This window comes from Tachyglossus aculeatus, chromosome 25, assembly GCF_015852505.1.
Source record: "Tachyglossus aculeatus isolate mTacAcu1 chromosome 25, mTacAcu1.pri, whole genome shotgun sequence".
Lineage (NCBI taxonomy): Eukaryota > Metazoa > Chordata > Mammalia > Monotremata > Tachyglossidae > Tachyglossus > Tachyglossus aculeatus.
In genome coordinates, this window is record NC_052090.1 from 20320791 (window position 1) to 20339518 (window position 18728).

Consider the following 18728-nt stretch of genomic DNA (forward strand, 5'->3'; position numbering starts at 1 on the left):
CTCTGCACACTACAAGTGCTCAATAAATACCATTGATTGACTGAATACATACCGCTGATTAACATTTAGCAGTGTGTGTACAACTGTACTGCCCTGACCGTTTTAGAGTGACATAAACAGCTATAAAGAATGACTGTATTATCATCCTAGTTTATGAAAGTCTGCTTCTTTTTTTATCATGTTCTCTGGGTGATGCTGGTTGTGGCAGATGGAGATGATAACTTTAGGTGGTCTACCTCTATTCTAGTTCTACATATTTTACAGAGGATTGGAACAAGGATCAGATCAAGGGGAACGAGTCCCCATTCACGCTGCTGATCCTGATCTGAATTAGGCAGTTCCAAAGAAATGTATTTATAAAAGCACACCATTACCACAGAGTATATTTCTGAATTGACAGAATTACGGTGGATGATTTTATGAGCCTAACAGATGTATCATTAGTGTTTGAATTCCCAGATGTTTTAGGTTGATCAAATAAATTGGAATCAAAGCCATATTGAAAAGGACCTTTCCTCCTGAACCAGAAAAGTCACAGTAGAAGCACACTTGGTGACAGAAGTTGCTGGTGAATTTTAATAGATTGGGAAGACTCATTCCGCCGCCCTAATGAAATCTATGGAAATGGAATAGAGAGGATCCCTATCCCCCAGTGATCAAGAGGAACTGACGGAGAGTAAATCTGATTGCCGGGAAGGGGAGTAATCAGGATGCAACTGTATGGAGTTTGTCTGGGGTAAATTACCGGGGGTTGACTGAATTTTGGAGCTAATGCAATTATTTTTCTATAATGTGTTCTCGGCTAAGAGTCCTTGGCAAGCAGCTTTGTCACGGAGCAAGGCAAGAAAAGGTTGGAATCAATATCATTAAATGAGTCTGGGAAGATCTGTGAGAGCAGAGCTGGCGAAAGCCACTCTGAGCTCCAAGATGTTTGGTCTGAGAGGTTTGGAACCTTCATTAGAAGCTGCCCTCCTTGTGTGTCAACATTTCACGTGGAGCATTCTCTTTTTATTTTTACAGTACTTGTTAAGTGCTTACTATGTGTCAAACACTGTTCTAAGCCCTGACATAAGTACAAGTTAATTGTTAGACACCATCCCTGTCCTACGTGGGGCTCACAGTGTAAGTAGGAGGGAGAACAGGTATCTCCACTTTATAGTTAAGGAAACTGAGGCACAGAGAAGTGAAGTGACTTGCCTGAGTTCACACAAGAAGCAATTGGCAGAGCCAGGATTAGAACCTAGATCTTCTGATTCCCGGGCACGGACTCTTTCCACTAGGCCACATCTTCCCCCATGTGTGTTCTTCCATCCCTCATCCATCCCTCCCTTTCCTGTGCACCCTATAAATAATGCATGCACACAGAATTAGTCACTGGAGCCGAGTCATCCTCTCTGCTTTCCCCTCCTGTTGACCTTTTCCTGCCCATTTCATGGTCCAGGTCTCAGTGTGACCTCAGAGCATGGACCTGGGTGTTAAAAGGACCTGGGTTCTAATCCCGGCTCTGCCACCTGTCTGCAGTGTGACCTTGGGCAAGTCACTTAGCTTCTCTGAGCCTCAGTTACCTCATTTGGAAAAATAGAGATCGACTATGAACCCCATGCGGGACAGGGTCTGTGTAGCTTTTATCTACTCTAATTAGTTCAATCTTATTTATTGAGCACTTATTGTGTGCAGAGCACGATACTAAGCACTTGGGAGAGTAATAACATATGTATGAGCTTACAGTGTAGAGGGGGAGACAGACATTAATATAAATTATTAAATTACAGAAATATACATAAGTGCTGTGGGGCGGGATGCAGGATGATTGAAGGGAACAAGTTAGGGTGTTACAGAAGGGAGAGGGAGAAGAGAAAATGAGGAATTAGTCAGGGAAGGCCTCTTGGAGATCTACCCCAGCACCTGGTACATAGTAAGCCCTGGAAAAATACCATGAAAAAATAAAAAATTAAAATGCTGCCCAGGCACCATCTTTGAGTCAGAACACTTGCAGGCTGTAATCCAGGGAAAAGGTTCTACTTTGTATGAATTGTCAGCTGCTTGAATTTGGGGATGTTGTCTTCCACTTTCTATTGTATGCTCCCCGATGCCTAATACAGTGCTGCAGTAGGTGCTCAGTGAATACTGATGATGATGAAAAAGCAGTGATCTACAACAGAATTTTGGAAAATAATTCTCAAGAATTCAGTGGCCTTCTTGGTTAGCCAACGTGCACCAATGTTGGTCTTAATTTTTCAAACCGAATGGGAATATGTGATCATTCCCTCTATTGTGTTTTCAGATACTTAGTTGTATGTCAGTCTCCTGAAGTAACTAACAACTCACTCCCCTACAGCCCTCTAGACGGTAAGCTCGTTATGGGCAGGGGACACTTGCTAATTCTGTGGTACTCTCTTAAGCACTTAGTACAGTGTTCTGCACATAGTAAGTACTCAATAAATATGATTGATTGATCCCCCATTGGCTGCTTTTCCATTTCCACAGCTCCCCCTGCCACCATGCCCCTCTTCCCTGATGATAGAAAGTATACCCTGCCTGGAAGATCGTGGTGTAAAAGGGCTTTTCGTTTCTCCCCTTTTCCGTCCTCGCAGGATACGGACCTAATGACCTTCAACATCTCAGTGCACCGCTCCTGGTGGCGCGAGCATGGGCCAGGCTGCATACGGCGCGTGCTACCCCCTTCAGCCCATGGGCTGATGGACGATTACATGTACGTCTCGGTGACCGGCTGCATCGTGGACTTCCAATACCTGGAGGTCATCCACAGTGCCATCCAAATTCTGCTGTCCGTAAGTGACCCTCCAAAGGAGGGGGGAGAAGTGGGGAGGTGTGACCGAACCCCTGCCCTTACGCCCAGTTCCCCTGGAGCCTGAGGGGTTGGGATCTTGGAAACATCACACTGTGAAAAACTCACCTGGTCCTTCTGGGGTTTTTTTAACAGTATTTGTTAGGTGCTTACTATCTACCAGGCACTGTATTGAGTGCTGGGAAAGATACAAGCTAATTGAGTTGGAGACAGTCCCTGTCCAACATGGGGCTCACAGTCTTAATCCCCATTTTATAGATGAGGAAACTGAGGTACAGAGAAGTTAAGTGACTTGCCCGAAATCACACAGCAGACACATGGCAGGGCCAGGATTAGAATCCAGGTCCTTCTGACTGTGTCCAATTGGCCCCGCTGTGGTCTGATCACAGTGTCTGGGTCTCTTGGAATGGATCATTCCAAAATCTCTCCTAAAAGGCCAACAGTGAGTCAATCTTATTTCAGTCTTATTGGCTGTGGTTACCAATGGGACCTTGCCACTAGGAGCCTTTTTTTTAAGGTATTTGTTAAACGCTGTATTAAACATTGGTAGATACAAGCTGATCAGGTTGGACACAGTCCATGTTCCACTTGGGGCTCACAGTGTTAATCCCCATTTTACAGATGAGGTAACTGAAGCACAGAGAAGTGAAGCAGCTTGTCCTAGGTCACCCAGTGTACTTGTGAAGGAGCTGGGATTAGAAACCAGGTCCTCTGATTCCCAGGCCCGTGCTTTAACCACCAGGCCATGCTGCTTCACCTTTTGAAAGGAAGGAAAGCCAAACCTGCAGCCTGAGGATGATGGGGAAAGCCCTCTATCTTGGCCTGACCTTGTGGAGTTGCCTCAGGATTTCAGAGAACATCTCACAACACTAGAAATTGCCTAGATCCACCTTTACCACTGTTACAGAATCTTCCGTAAGGTGTACAAACACCATCCGTGTCTGATTCATCATGTTCATCTTGGTCTGAGGCGAATCCTTATTTAACTTCGTTGTCCTCTCCCCTACCCAGTGGACTGTTTCATGGCAGCCCACAAATGTCTGGACAAGGTCCTTTTTATTCTACTGGAGTAGTTTTTCTGTTGGCTTATTTGTATGCATCTCATTTTCAAAGTGCATAGTATTTAGGATGGACAATTCCCACCCTGTAGAGTTAGGCACTAATTTACATACCATTTTTATGGAGCAATAGGGGAGTAGCCAATTATTGCACAGTTCAGCAGGATTTTCGGGAATAAAACATTGTTTCTGAATACCAGTGTTTGGCGAGATGAGAGTATTTGTTGCCAAAGAAGCTGGCTCATAAAATGCAAAATTGGAGCAAAAGAAAGGGTGTGTCACCGCCTGAAGAATCCCTGCCGTCTGAAAATGAATCTCTCTTTTTATACATCTGTTGAGCAAGGGTTTTCAGCAGTTTGTGCACGTAGAGCACTGGCAGTTGTGCTCGTTCTTTGGGAAACAAGTAGTTCATCTCTGACCTTTCCCGAGTAGTGCCTACAGGAGGATCACTCCAGCTTTCTACTCATTTACAAATGCGGCTCATGCTCAACTCGTTTGGGTTATGCATTTCAAATTATATTACCATCAGAGCAAGTCACTTCACTTCTCTGTGCCTCTGTTCCCTCATCTGTAAAATGGGGATTAAAACTCTGAGTCCCATGTGGGACGTGGACTGTGTCCAACCTGATTAGCTTGTATCTACCACAGTGCTTAGTACAGTGCCTGGCACATAGTAAGCACTGAAAAATACCACAGTTATTATTATTAAGTGGTTTATTTGTGTCATAACATCAGGGGCCTTTTCCTTTCCAAAAGTCGTCAGTCCTGACTTCTGGAAAGCAGGCATTAAAATACTTCCGTGATTCTTGAATACAGAGAATGATCAGGAGGGAGTTGAAAGGCTGACGGAGGAGTGGGGGGAGTAGAGAAGGGTGACCAGGGGACAGTGGAAAATTGCTTCCTTAGGTCTTTAGGCAACTACATTTTCCAAGGTATCAGTGTTAACTCTTGGCTATATTCACTTCAGCAAACTGTTTCTTCTGCTGGCCCTTTAGAAAATCCACTTTTTTTTAATGGTTTTATTAAGCGCTTACTATGTGCAAAGCACCATTCTAAGTGCTGAGGAGGTTAAAAGGTGATCAGGTTGTCCCACGGGGGGCTCACAGTCTTAGTCCCCATTTTACAGATGAGTTAACTGAGGTACAGAGAAGTTAAGTGACTTGCCCAAAGTCACACAGCTGACAATTGGCAGAGCTGAAATTTGAACCCATGGCCTCTGACTCCAAAGTCCGGGCTCTTTCCACTGAGCCACGCTGCTTGTAGTAGCATTAATTGAGCACCTACATGACGCAAAGCACTGTACTACACGCTTAGGAAGCCAGGAATGAAGAAGTAACAAATTCCCTCTCCACAAGGAGATTACACTCTAACAATCAATCAATCAATGGTATTTACTGAGTGCTTAATATACGGAGAGCACTGTACTAAGCATTTGGGAGAGTACAGTACAATAGAATTAGTAGACAAGATCCCTGCCCCTAACAATCTTACAGTCTAGAGATTGTAACAGGGAGATTAGCAGCACACTAGAGAAGCAGTGTAGCCCAGTGGAAAGTGCACGGGCCTGGGAATCAGAGGACCTGGGTTCTAATTGTGACTCCACCTCTTGTCTGCTGTGTGACCCAGTTACCTCATCTGTGACCCAGTGCCTCAGTTACCACACCTGTAAAATGGGGATTAAGACTGTGAGTCCTAGGTGGGACAGGGACTGTGTCCAACCTGATTATCTTGTACCTACCCCAGTGCTTAATAGAGTGCCTGGTACATAGTAAGTGCTTAACAAATACCAGTATTACTATTGTTATTATTATTATTATTTTTAAAAGTACTTACAAATAGAGGAATCAAAGGAAATAATTGAATGCCCATCTTCTAAGCCCTTCTAATCAATCAATCAATGGTATTTTTGATTACCTACTGTGGGCAGAGCACTGTACTGAGCACTTGGGGGAATATATTTGGTAGAAATATTGTTAAAATCACGTCTCCTTTAAGAGGCTTCTTTGGTAAAACTCACATCTCCCCACCCTGTTCCCCTTAGCCTACTGACACTCCAGCACTTCCCCATCATTGAAGAACTCGTGTGCTCACCCTCCCCGCCACCCTGTCACCCTCTCCCTGCTGAGGCATTTTATGTACCTATTGTTCAAGTCCATTGCTTTCCCCTACCTGTAATTTATTTTAGTTCTGTCTTCCCCACACAACTCAGCTCCTTGATGGCAGGGATCACGTCTACTAACTCTATAGTCCTCTTCCAAGTGCTTAATATAGTGCTCTGCACACAGTAATTGCTCAATTCACTTATTCAATCATATTTATTGAGCACTTACTGTGTGCAAAGTACTGTACTAAGCACTTGGGAGTGTGCAAGACAAGAATAAACAGACATAGTATCTGTTCACAATATATACTTTATATTGATCAACTGATAATAGAATATATACAAACATGTTCTGGTTGAGGAATAAATAAGTATAAGTGCAATGTGGGATATAAATAAGTTACTGAGTGCTGAAGATTCCTGGTGGGCTTGTGTGACTTCAGATTCACAGAAAGGCTTGTTATAGGAGGTGGGATTTTAGGAGGGCACTGAATATAGGGAAAGTCAGTCAATCATATTTATTGAGCACTTACTGTGTGCAGAGCACTGTACTAAGCACTTGGAAGAGTACAAAACATGTTCCCTGTCCACAGCGAGTTTACAGTCTAGAGGGGGAGACAGACATCACTGTAAATGAAAAGTTGTGGTCCATTGGATTTGCAGAGGAAAATGTTCAAGGTTGGAAAAACAGGATGGGCAAGGGGAAGAAGGTGGAAGACGTGAGGATGAGGTACAGTTATAGGGTTAGTTAGGGAGGAATGAAAAGAATGAACTGAAGAGCAAAGGAGGAAGAGAGGGAGTTGGTTAAGAGTCTTGAAGATGAGTGTGAAGAGTTTTCATTTGACTTGAAGGGCTGGGGGAAGCCAACGGAGAGTTTTGAGGAGTGGCGGGAGAGGTGTTTCATCAGAGAAATGGAAATTTAATTAGGAACTATATTTTACCTCAAGAGCTATTAATACAGAGTCCCCAAGAAGCAGGGTAGTAATTAGTCAAGGCTATCACTGTAATTGTGTTGGTACAGATTAAGGGCGACCAAACTTAGTGGACTTGGGGCCTGTGCTTACAGCAATTCAGTGGCAACCTCCTCATCCTTCACTCAAGAGCCCAAATCTGTTTTATCTTTATAAGGAGAGCTTGCCACAGATTTCTGAAGTTCATTCAAAATTTACCACTTCCGCTCCTGAAGGCACTGAGATTTTAGTTAATTCCTCTGAAGAGCCTCTTCTCATTTCTCCTCTTCTCATTTCTCTCTCCTTTTGCATCAGAACCAGACCTGGATCAAGGATAATGTCATTCAAGCATTTTTTTTTCCTCCTCTGGGATGGCCCCTCCCTCTCAAGGGAATAATAATAATAATGATGGTACTTGTTAAGCACTTATTATGTGCCAAGCACTGTTTTAAGCACTGGAGTAGATACAAGGCAATCAGGTTGTCCCACATGGGGCTCACAGTCTTAATCCCCATTTTACAGATGAGGTAACTGAGGCACAGGGAAGTTAAGTGACTTGCCCAAAGTCTCACAGCAGACGAGTGGTGGAGCCGGGATTAGAACCCCCAACCTCTGACTCCCAAGCCAGTGCTCTTTCCACTAAACCATCCAAACTCCCGCCTTTTCCATTAGACATAAAATAGTCCCATTTTTCCCAAAAGGAACCTCTATCAGAGCCATCAGGAAACCTCAAACCAAATCTCCCTCCTCCACAACCTCTCTGCTGAGCATGAGGCCACTCAACATCAACAAATGATGTCAAATCCTGGGAAGAAATTTAATGTTAAGCAGCTTGGCCAAAAGCAGCCTAGTTATTCAGAGATCAGTATTATCAGGGAGCCTAATATAATAATGCTAATAATAGTGGTATCTCATATGGTATATGAGCATGAGGCCTCATATAAATCAAGAAAGCTAGTGGCTGCATACCCATTGCTGTGGACTCTGAGAAATTCTGCTCCTATAGCCACAGCTCCCTACTGACCTTTATGTTTTTATTTTGTGTGCTGCATATTTTTCCTTGTCCGTTGGTTTAATATTTTACTGTTTCATTGCTCCTGATACATCTGTCTCCAACCCCCACCATGCTTATATTTATAGACTGTGAGCCCTTGAGGAATAGGGTCCATGTCTAATTCCTACCTGCATACCCTTTCCAAGCACTTAGTACAATACTGTGCACATAGTAAGTGCTTAATAAACACTATTACTACTACTATTTGTTAAACACTTACTACGTGCCTAGCAATGTGCTAAGCACTGGAGTAGATACAAGAAAATCAGATCAGACACAGTCCCTGTGTCACATGGGGCTCACAGTCTAAGAAGGGGAGAGATCATTATTTAATCCCTATTTTACAGAGGAGGAAACTGAGGCACAGAGATTTTAAGTGGCTTATCCAAGGTCACAAAGCAGAAAGGAGCAGAGTCAGGATTAGAACTCAGGTCTCCAACCTCTAGGCCTCTGTTCTTTCTGTATCCTACAGTAACCCTGGCTATTCGCCCTTAATTGCATGTTCATATCTCCCCTAGAACAGGGTAGCTCTTTGCAGTTAAGGACCGTGTCATATTCTTCTTTTTATGACTCCCCAGTTGCCTAGCACATTGCCCTCCACAAAGTTGGCATTCGGTAAAAGTGAAGGCTGTTGCCTATGATGTTGATAAGGAGCAGCATAAGAATAATAATAATAATAAGGATGGCATTTGTTAAGCACTTACTATGTGCCAAGCACTGTTCTAAGCACTGGGGGGATACAGGGTGATCAGGTTGTCCCATGTGGGGCTCACAATCTTAATCCCCATTTTGCAGATGAGGTAACTGAGGCTCAGAGAAGTTAAGTGATTTGCCCAATGTCACACAGCAGAGCCGGGATTCAAACCCATGACCTCTGACTCCCAAGCCCGGGCTCTTTCCACTGAGCCACGCTGCTTCTCTTCTTCAGCATGGCATCACAGCCAGAGGACTCGGGCTTCCTATTTGGTAGCATCTTGAAGCTCTGTGCCAGAAAGAATCTCATCAATCACTGTAAAGCTTTGCAGCTTCTTTTTCCAGTCACCTTCCCTTATGCCCAATTTGTTACATTCTCTTTTATCTTCATTTGGAACCTTTGCTTCTAATTTTTTTTTATAATCATGCTCTAGTACAGAGGCAAATAGGAATGCCCAGACTGTCTGCAATCGAAATATGACATCTGAATTAAAAAGTATAATTCAGGTAGGCCAGACCCAAATGCATTTCCTATACTACTCTTTATGAATACAAATTATATTATTATCATTGATGTCCTTTTCCATATTTCCTCCAACTTGGGCATTTGGATAGTCTCCATCTCTTAGTCTTCCCTTTCCCATTTTTTGGAGGGGGGAGGTCTAGACTCCATTCCTCTGATGCTCAGTCACTTCTAGACTTTTTTTTCATTTTTTATGGTATTTGTTCAGCACTTACTATGTGCCAGGAACTGTACTAAGCACTGGGAAAGAGACAAGCAATCAGGTTAAAATAGTCCATGTCCCACATAAGGTTCACAGTCTTATTTCCCATTTTTGCTGAGGAGGTAACTAAGGCCCAGAGAAGTGAAGTGACTTGCCCAAGGTCACACGGCAGACAAGTGGCAGAGTCAGGATTAGAACCCAGGTCTTTCTAACTCCCAGGCCTGTGCTCTAACCATTAGATCACACTGCTTCCCCCCCCAAAACACTAGAGGTCATGCATCATACATTTCACCCGTATCAAAAGGCCCATGGAATAATTACTCTCATTTTCTCCTCTGTTTGAGGGCTAAATGCCACCTTGATTTTGTCGAGTGCTTTTATTTTTTCAGAGCATTCATTTAACCCCCCTAATATTCCTGTGAGGTAGGGAAGAGGAAGGCATTATTATCCCCATTTTACAGATGAGGAAACTGAGGCACAAAGAGATGAAGTACCTTACCCGGGTTTCCCAGCCAGCCAGTGGCAGAGCTGGGACTAGGACCCTGGCCTCCGGACACTCAGTCCAATATTCTGTCTCCTAGATCAATCAATCAATCATATTGATTGAGTGCTCACTTTTTGCAGAGCACTGTACCAAATGCTTAGAAGAGCATAGTAGGCTTGGTAGACACAATCCCTGCCCTCAAGGATCTTACAATTTAGTGACATTATTGCAATTTTGCATCAAAAATTCTTCCCTAGTGACTACTGCTCATACAAAATCAATGAGTGAATCACATCTGTGTAACTTATCCAAGAGAAATGTTCTAGCAGGATCCTAAAACACCAACAGACAAATGGAAAGCTATGTTTTCCACTCACAGGAGACCCTGCATTTCCAAGGGCATAAATATGTTCCACTCTAATGTTTTGAAATTGTAGAGATATTTCATTTCAGCATCATATGTAAGAGGTTTAAAAGAGTGAAAGCTACATCAATCCATTCATAACTGATTGGAAGTAAAATCACTAACAGATCCTGGGAGCAGAGTTTATACAGAACAACAATCCACCCCCCTCATTTCCATTTTATTTTTTAATGAATTCGAGCAAATATTTGCATTGAATAATTGTTGTTTAGAACCAAGGCTAGCAGGAAAACCTGCAGTGGGAATGGGAAAGTGGTAAGAGTAAAGTAATCAATTAAGATTGTCATCTTATGTGCTCCCTTCTAATTTGTCTCTAGAACCAGCTCAACTAAATAGCCCCAAGGGCAGTAAAACTAGTTACCATGGATAGAGAACACTTTGAAAGCTGACTAAACTCCAGAGTCTCAGACTGAGCCTTCATTTTGGAAAGCACAGTTTTTTACAGATCCCTGTTTTTGTTCAAACTTGAGTATTGATGAACTGCGTCATAGGGAGAAAGAAATAAGGGCTTCAAACAAACCAAACATGAGCTTTTTGGTTGTTTGGTTGAGTCCTCCCACCAGTAATTACTTCTTTTAGACCTTGGAGATAAACTGTTCCCAAGAGAGCCAAGGAATAAGTTGGTTGCATTAAACAGTCTTTTTAAAAAGGTCTCATTAGATTGCAAGCTTCTTGAAGGAAGACAACTGTGATTTATACTTCCACATTATCTCTCCTTAGACTGTCAGCTCCATGTGTAGCAGTGACTGCCTTCAATCAAAATATCTGGCATTTGCCTCAGTACTCGTCCCATACTGAGAATTAAAAATCTTAATAAGTTCCCAAGGCTTAGAACTTTTGCCAAAGTAGACAGTCAGTGAATGCCCTGTTGGTGATGAGGTTTGGAAGCTTCAGGGGAACTAACATATGGGAGCAAAACTGACAGTAGCAGCAAATGATCTGAAACCACTGACATCCCAGGATAACTTTAGCTACCAAAAGACAGGGTGCAATTGCTCTGACGTTCCAGTCTTGGGCAAAGTTAAATAAAAATGGTGGCTAACCCAGATCAGAATGTCAAAACCCAGGCTTCAGCTTGTAACTGTGAATCTGAGGTCACTGATGAAATGGACTGTTCATCCCTCTCTAGCTTCCTGGCAAAGAATCCAATGATCCTCTGGGAGCAGGTGGGATGGAGTGGAGGGTGGAGTTGGAAAGGAGGGTGGATTGCTATTGATGCTTTAATACCCCTTGATTTTGGCTTTGGACTCTGAGTGGCCACAGAGCAAGTTTTGGGGGATTGGGTATTGTCATCTTCAATGAAGACATTTTCACTTTAGGATGGAAAAGTTGTTGCCACAGTAGATGATAATGAAAGCAAAGACTAGGCTCTTCCTTAAGTGCACACCTGCTCTTCCTCCTTTTCCTAAGCCTTGAGAGTATAGGGGAGGAAGAAGACCTGCCTACAAAGTACTGTAGCTTTTGAGAGAACATATTTTAATGACTGTACCTGCCAGGGAAAACTTCTTGAGGGCAGAAATCAGGTCTACTAATTCAACTGAACTCTCTTCCAAGATTTTGCACAGTGCTATGCAGACAGTAAGAGCTCTGTAAGTACTTTTGGTAGATTGGAGGCCCCGATGGCTACCCTAATGCCAAACCAGGGGCTTCCTCTCCGAACAAGTGGCCCGGTTTTTCCCAGAGTCATCTGTTCCAAAGGACTGACTGACCTAGGAATCAGAAACTCCATTACAGGTGGTCTCCTACAGGAAAGGCCTGAAAGCAAACGTCCTTTGTGAGGAGATCTGGCATCTTTATAAACAGAATGACTGGATAGGCAGCAACTGTCAGTCGTCTGGGGGCTGACCAACCCACTGGAGATTATTCAGGCTTCCAGCTCTGCTCCGTCTCCTTCCAGACATAGAGATTTGGGGTTGCTTCATCGCTCACCAGCTCTCCCATTAGATTAGGCATCGGCATCCCCAGAATCCCCATTCTTTTCTCCCAACCTTTCCACCACACCTACCTTGGGATGGCAGTGGCACATCAGGAGCATGGTGCACAGGATAATCAGCATTAGGTCCCTAAATCCTCATTGTCCTGGAACCAACTGAGGGCTGGTAGTGGGGGCTTGGCTCGGTGTTCAGTGCTAAAGAGCCAAGAGAACAGGCCCAACTGAGCAGAAGAATAAGACTAAGAAGATTGGACAAAATGTGGGCTCTTTCCAGAAGGTTTGTCTCAAATGGGTTTTTGTAGGCAATCCAACTCTTTGTGCCCGTGTTTTTCTCCCTAAAATTAAATGAAAAATTCCAACAAAGCAGATGACATTTGATAGTTCTGAAATGTGGTCCACTCCTTTGAAGCCTCAGTTTCCTTGGGCCCCTTTTAATGATCAAAAAGAAGTCAAAACCCCCAAGATGAAAGCCATGCCTTTAAATAATTTTACCCACGCTCTTAGAATATGCAAAGGGTGTCTCTCACAGAGTTGTGGATGTTTCCCTGCTAAATTCAGTGTGTTCAGGAGGAAATGGCCTTCATTTCATTTCAGGAAGCCAAAGGTCTTGAATACCACAAGCACAAAGGCTTCGCTCTAATTCTTTCTGCTCATTTCTCGTAACTGTCTTCTGAACTTGGAATTGGAAGTTGAATTCTAAACTCACCTCCTCAGGCCAGAGCTCATTGCAGGGAAAACATCCTAACATCAATAAATTTTATTTTTGGAAAAAGTAAACCCATTCAGCTGAGGAGGAAGCAAGTATGGTGGAACTTGTTTGCCACCCAATAATAAGGGGTCTGGAGTTCAGTTCAAATGAGGGACAGGCCATTCCCATGATCCTTTCTTTTCCCCTTTCCCACCTCTACATTGTTCTTCCATTTCCCTTCTGGTTTAAAGAGAGGACAGAAAATCAGGGAGCTTCATTCTAGCCTTGACCCTGGCCTTGACTGGATAGGGAAGTCATGTTTTCATAAGCATCATCAATACTATTTATTGAGCCTCTACTGTGTTCTAGGTGCTTGGAAACATGTGAAAGAAAAAACACACAATTCCTGCCCTCTATGACCTTATAGCTTATAAAATCTCATACCAGCAATAGCCAAACTGCAGCTTGCAAGCCATATGTGGCTTTTCTTAACTTGTGTTGTTCACAGTTTTTTACGTATTATTTTGCTGTTGTAGAGGTGGCTGTGATATACCTTGAAGCCCAGGCTCAGGAGTTTGTTTTTGTGTATAAACCAGTGGGAATTTTTGCAGTCATTCATTTGATGGTATCTATTGAGTGCTTACTGTGAGCAGAACACTGTATTTAGTGTGGGGAAGAGCACAATACAACAGAATACATAGAGACATTCCCTGCCCACAAGGAGCTTACAATCTAGAGAGGGGGTTAACATTGATATAAATTAATACATTATGGATGTATACATAATGCTTTGTGGCTGAGAATGGAGTGAATATCAAGTCCTTAAAGGGTACAGATTCAAGTATATAGGTGAGAAGGGAGAGGGAGTAGGGAAAATGAGGGCTTTATCGGGAAAGGCCTCTTGGAGAAGATGTGATTTTTATAATATTTTGAAGGTGGGAAGAGTGGCTGTCTCCCAAGTGCTTAGTACACTGCTCTGCACACAGTAAGTGCTCAATAAATACGATTAAATGAAGGAAGGAAGGAAGGAAGTTCCAGGTCAAAGGGGTCAGCGGTGAGATAGATGAGATCAAGACACAGTGAGCAAGCTTGCGTTTGATGCGGAGGTGGAGGGGCAACCACTGGAGGTTCTTGACTGGGTACACCTGGACCGAATGTTTTTTTTTGGGGGGGGGGGGGTTGAAACATTATCCAGACAACAGAGTGAAATGTGGAGTGAAATGGAAAGTGACAGGAGATAGGAAAGTTACGTAGAGGAAAGTAATGGGTTCCAAGTGGCAATTTAAAAAGTTGGTACAGGTAATGTGTGTAAGTCTCCTTTGGATGACATAACTAATGTTGCGATATTTTTATTGACAAATGCAAGCGAGGCGGGTTGTGACTGACAATCTTCCACCTTGAGTGCATAATCAGTAAGTGGATGTTCAGGACTCAGGAGTACATCTTGCCTGTTGTCCAGATGACTTGACAGAGAATGTCTTCTAGGGCCTTCAAGAGAAGTCACCCCATTATCACCGTAATTCCCACGGCAGTCCCCCACACCACCTCCCACACACACTCGAATTGAAGGATAGCAAATATCCAGCTGCTCCATACTCTGACCTGAGACGAGATCATTTTGGCCTGAAAATAAAGCAGTTTAAGGTTGTAGGGCAGATCCCCTGCTGGGTAGACTGAATCTGACAAACACAAGCAACAGGGAGAGGGATGACCAGGGCCAGAACTTTAGTGCCCTGATCTGCTTTCAAAGGGATGGAGATCCAGCTCTTCTTCCCACTTTACCTCAGCCTCTTCACTCAGCATGGCTTTGCTCCTTTCAGCTTGACATCGGGACACCCAGCAACAGGAAGAGAAATGTGCTATGTTAGGATTTGTACAAAGGTTCCCCACTCTAACCATGGTCAGTCCTATCCTGGAAGATGCTATCTTATCATCATCATCATTGTTGTCATCATCAATGGTATTTATTGAGTGCTTATAGTGTGCAGAGCACTCAACTAAACATTTGGGAAAGTACAATACAACAGAGTTGGTAGGCAACTTCCCAGCCCACAGCAAGCTTAAAGTCTAGAGGGGGAAACAGACATTAGTATAAATAAATAATTGGTGATTTATAAATAGATACATAAAAGGGCTGTGGGTTTGAGGGTAGAACAAATATCAAATGTCCAAAGATCACAGATCCAAGTGCAAAGCTCTTGTTGAGAGCTTTAAGAGCAACCCCAGGGGACCTGAAGAATTCCCTTTGTGTTCTGTTTTTTTTCTCTGACGGGGTCACCAGCTCAGGTCAGTGCTGGCCATTTGTCCAACCTGACTGCACAAGCTGCCTTGCTTAAGGGAATCGTATTGAGTTTGGCTTCCGCTTCCTAGCTGAGTAGTTACTGCTAGGAAATCTATCCACCCCACAGATTCCCAGAGCCTCCAGGGAATGGCGGTTGGTGAGCAACTGAAAAAAAAAAAAATGTTAAAGTAGAAAAATAAATGGCTATAGAAACGAGAACAGTAAAGAGCAACAAACATGATGAAAGGACTAGAAAATGATCCTGTGAGGAAAGGTTAAAGAAGTTTAGAGAAAGAAAAGAAAAGGCAGTGCAGGGACTTACTGTCTTCAGTTCTCCAAGGAATCAACATGGCCTAGGAAAGCATCATGGCTTAGTGGAAAGAGTACAGGCCTGGGACACAGAGGACTTGGGTCCTAATCCCATCTCCAATGCTTGCTTGCTTTGCAACCTTACACAAGTCAACTTCTCTGTGCCTCAGTTTCCACAACTGTAAAATGGAGATTCAATAGCTGTTCTCCCTGCTACTCAGATTGTGAGCCCCATGTAGGACAGGGACTGTGTCCAACCTGTTTAACTTGTATCTCCCCCAGGGCTTAGAATATTCCTTGTCCTTGTACAATACAACTGGGTTGGTAGATGTAAACCCTGTTCACAAAGAGTTTGCAGTCTACAGGGGGAGGCAGGCATTAAACAGAAGTAGTAGAGCTTAGGAATAGTTATATATTACTGTGGGGCTAGAGTAAGTATCAAAATACTTAAGGGGTACAAAGCCAAGTTAATAGTCGATCAGAGGGGAGGGCAAATAAGGGGAATAAAGGGTGTGGCATAGTGGATAGAGCACAAACCTGGGAGTCAGAAGGTCACGGGCTCTAATCCTGGCTCCACCACTTGTCTGCTGAGTGACCTTGGGCAAGTCACTTAACTTCTCTGGGCCTCAGTTACCTCGTCTTTAAAATGGAGATTGGGACTGCAGGCCTCATATGGGATAGGATATGTGTCCAACCCTGTTTTCTTGTATCCAGCCCAATGCTTAGTACAGTGCCTAGCACATAGTGAGTACTTAACAAATACCATAAAGGGCTTAGTCTGGGAAGGACTCTTGGAGGAGATGTGATTTTAGGAGGTTTTTGAAGTTGGGGAGAGTGGCTGCATGTCAGAAATGAAGCGGGAGAGAGTTCCAGACCTAGGGCAGGACATGGAAAAGGGGATGGTGGTGGAATAGACGATCAAGGTACAGAGACTTGGTTATCGTTAGAGGAGCAGAGTGTGCAGGTTGAATTGTATTATATCAGCAAGTTTACATAGAGGGAGAGAGCTGAGTGTGGACTTTAAACCCAATCGTAAGGAGTTTCTGTTTGATACGGAGGTGGATGGGCAACCATTAGAGATTTCTGAGGAATAGGGAGATATGGACTGAACCGTTTTCCAGAAAAATGATCCAGGTAGCAGAGTGAAGTATGGATGGAGAGGAGGCAGGGAGGTCTGTGAGGAGGCTGATATAGTAGTCAAGGCAGGAAACAATGAGTGCTTGGATCAACATGGAAGCAATTTGGGTGGCAAGGAAAGGACAAATTCAAACAATGTTGTAATGGTAGAACTGAGCAGAGTTTGGGACAGTTTGAATGAGAGAGTTGGATTGAGGATAATGTCAAGTTTACCAGCTTAGGAAATAGGGAGGATGGAGGTGCTGTCTACAATGCTGCCTGCAGAAATGCATGGGGAGGACAGGATTTGGATGGGAAGATGAGTAATTCTGTTTTGGACATGTTTAGCTTGAGGTGTCAGCAGAGCATCGAAGTACAGATGTCCTGCAGGCACCAGGAAATGTGAGACTGCAGACTGCCTTATGAAAGTCTCATCTCCAAAAGCCCTGCCCCAGTAGAAGCCCTCTTTTCCCTGGCTCCCTCTCCATTCTGCCTTATTTGTGCACTTGGATCCGTGACTTTTGAACATTTGGTATTTGCCCCACCCTCAGCCCATAGCACTTGTGTACATATCTACAAATTAAATATTATAAATTATTTGCTTATACCAATGTCTGTCTCCCCCTCTAGACTGTAAGCTCGTTGTGGACAGAGAATGTGTCTACAAACTGCTGCATTGTCCTCTTCCAAGGACTTAGTACAGTACCCTGCACACAGTAAGTGCTCAATAAATACCATTGATTGAAGGAAATATGTCAGGGCTGGAAAGGAAGATCTGAGAATCATTCAAGTAGAGATGGTAGTTGAAGCAGTGGGAGCAACTGAGTTCTCCAAAGAATTGGTGTAGATGGAGAATAGAAGGAGAATAGAACAAAATTTAAGGGGCTTACCTCTGCCACTTGCCTGCTCAGACTACCAGACACCTCAGCACTCATTGATTTATCTGTTACTGCTTTATTCACTTGTATCTGTTATGACAATCTACTTCATCCCTCTTAACTACAACATATTGATGGCTTCTTGTCTACCATCTTCCCGTTTGGATTGTCAGCTTCTTGGAAGCACATTGTGTTCTTTCACTACTTTTGTAAGTCTTCCAAGTGCTGTACTCTGCACACATAATGGATACTTAATAAATATTATCTACACTGAAGCCAACACTGTCACCCAACAGCTTAACTACGACAGTAATGATTTGGAACATGTTTTATTAGGAGACTTAAGACTGACTTTGGTTAATGGCAAAAGGAGATGTTCTTGCTACTCAACCAAAATGATTTTTCTATCCCAGAACAGACCTTTTGCTCTGGGAAGATTCACATTTTCTCAGCTCAGTGTATGTCACTGCAGGAGCAGCGAGCATATCTGGTGACCACAAAGGAGGAAATCCAAGCCTGAATTTAGAGCAAGGTAGCTCTGGCTCCCAATTCAGCCAGAACAGAGAACATTCCTGTCAAAATGATGGGCTGAGGGTTTGCATAAGGAAAAAGAAATACCTGCAAGTCTTCCTGTAAGGATTCAATGTGATTAGTGGCCTTCTGGTGTCTGGAAGGAAGGTTTAAAGTGTGCCAGTAAGCTCCAGGATCATCATCCATATTTAATGAACACCTACTGTGTATAGAGCATTGTTCTGAGCCCTTGGGAGAGTACTGTGAAAGTAGACCTCTTCTAGAAGAGGTGATAATCTAAAAACAGCATTTCAGTTCTTAGCTTTATTGCTGAGGCTGAGACTGCAGGGGATCCGTGGATTTGGGAGGGAGTCAGGATAAAATGGATCCCTGAGGGAAAACAAGGAAAGAGAGGAAAGATGTCCCCAGTAGAAGAAACAGATACTGCAGGAATTCATCACTTGGTTCCCCTCCTTTCAATTCAGCTGTCTCTTGGGACCAACCACACTGCTCTCTTGTTCATCATGTTTGTCACTAATTCTACTCCTTTTTTGAAAATTACTCCTCCACTGAACCATCCCACAAGCTTTCCATAGCTCAGAAGTGTCGATAGCATTCTGTGACCCTACTGATTTTCCAATCATTTTCTTTCATTTTAGCTGCTAGGTCAAGGCAAAGGAAACTGCCTCCCCACCATCCACACCCCCATCCCCAC

At 43.4% G+C, this 18728-nt stretch overlaps 1 protein-coding gene across 1 annotated transcript in view; it reads left to right on the plus strand.

Annotated features, from left to right (window-relative positions):
- Window positions 1–18728, plus strand: part of NKAIN3 (sodium/potassium transporting ATPase interacting 3) — a 293652-nt gene that overhangs the window by 240925 nt on the left and 33999 nt on the right. The window contains exon 4 of the mRNA XM_038766751.1: window positions 2595–2792. Coding sequence (XP_038622679.1) covers window positions 2595–2792 — 198 coding nt within the window. The remainder of the gene's footprint in view (window positions 1–2594; window positions 2793–18728) is intronic.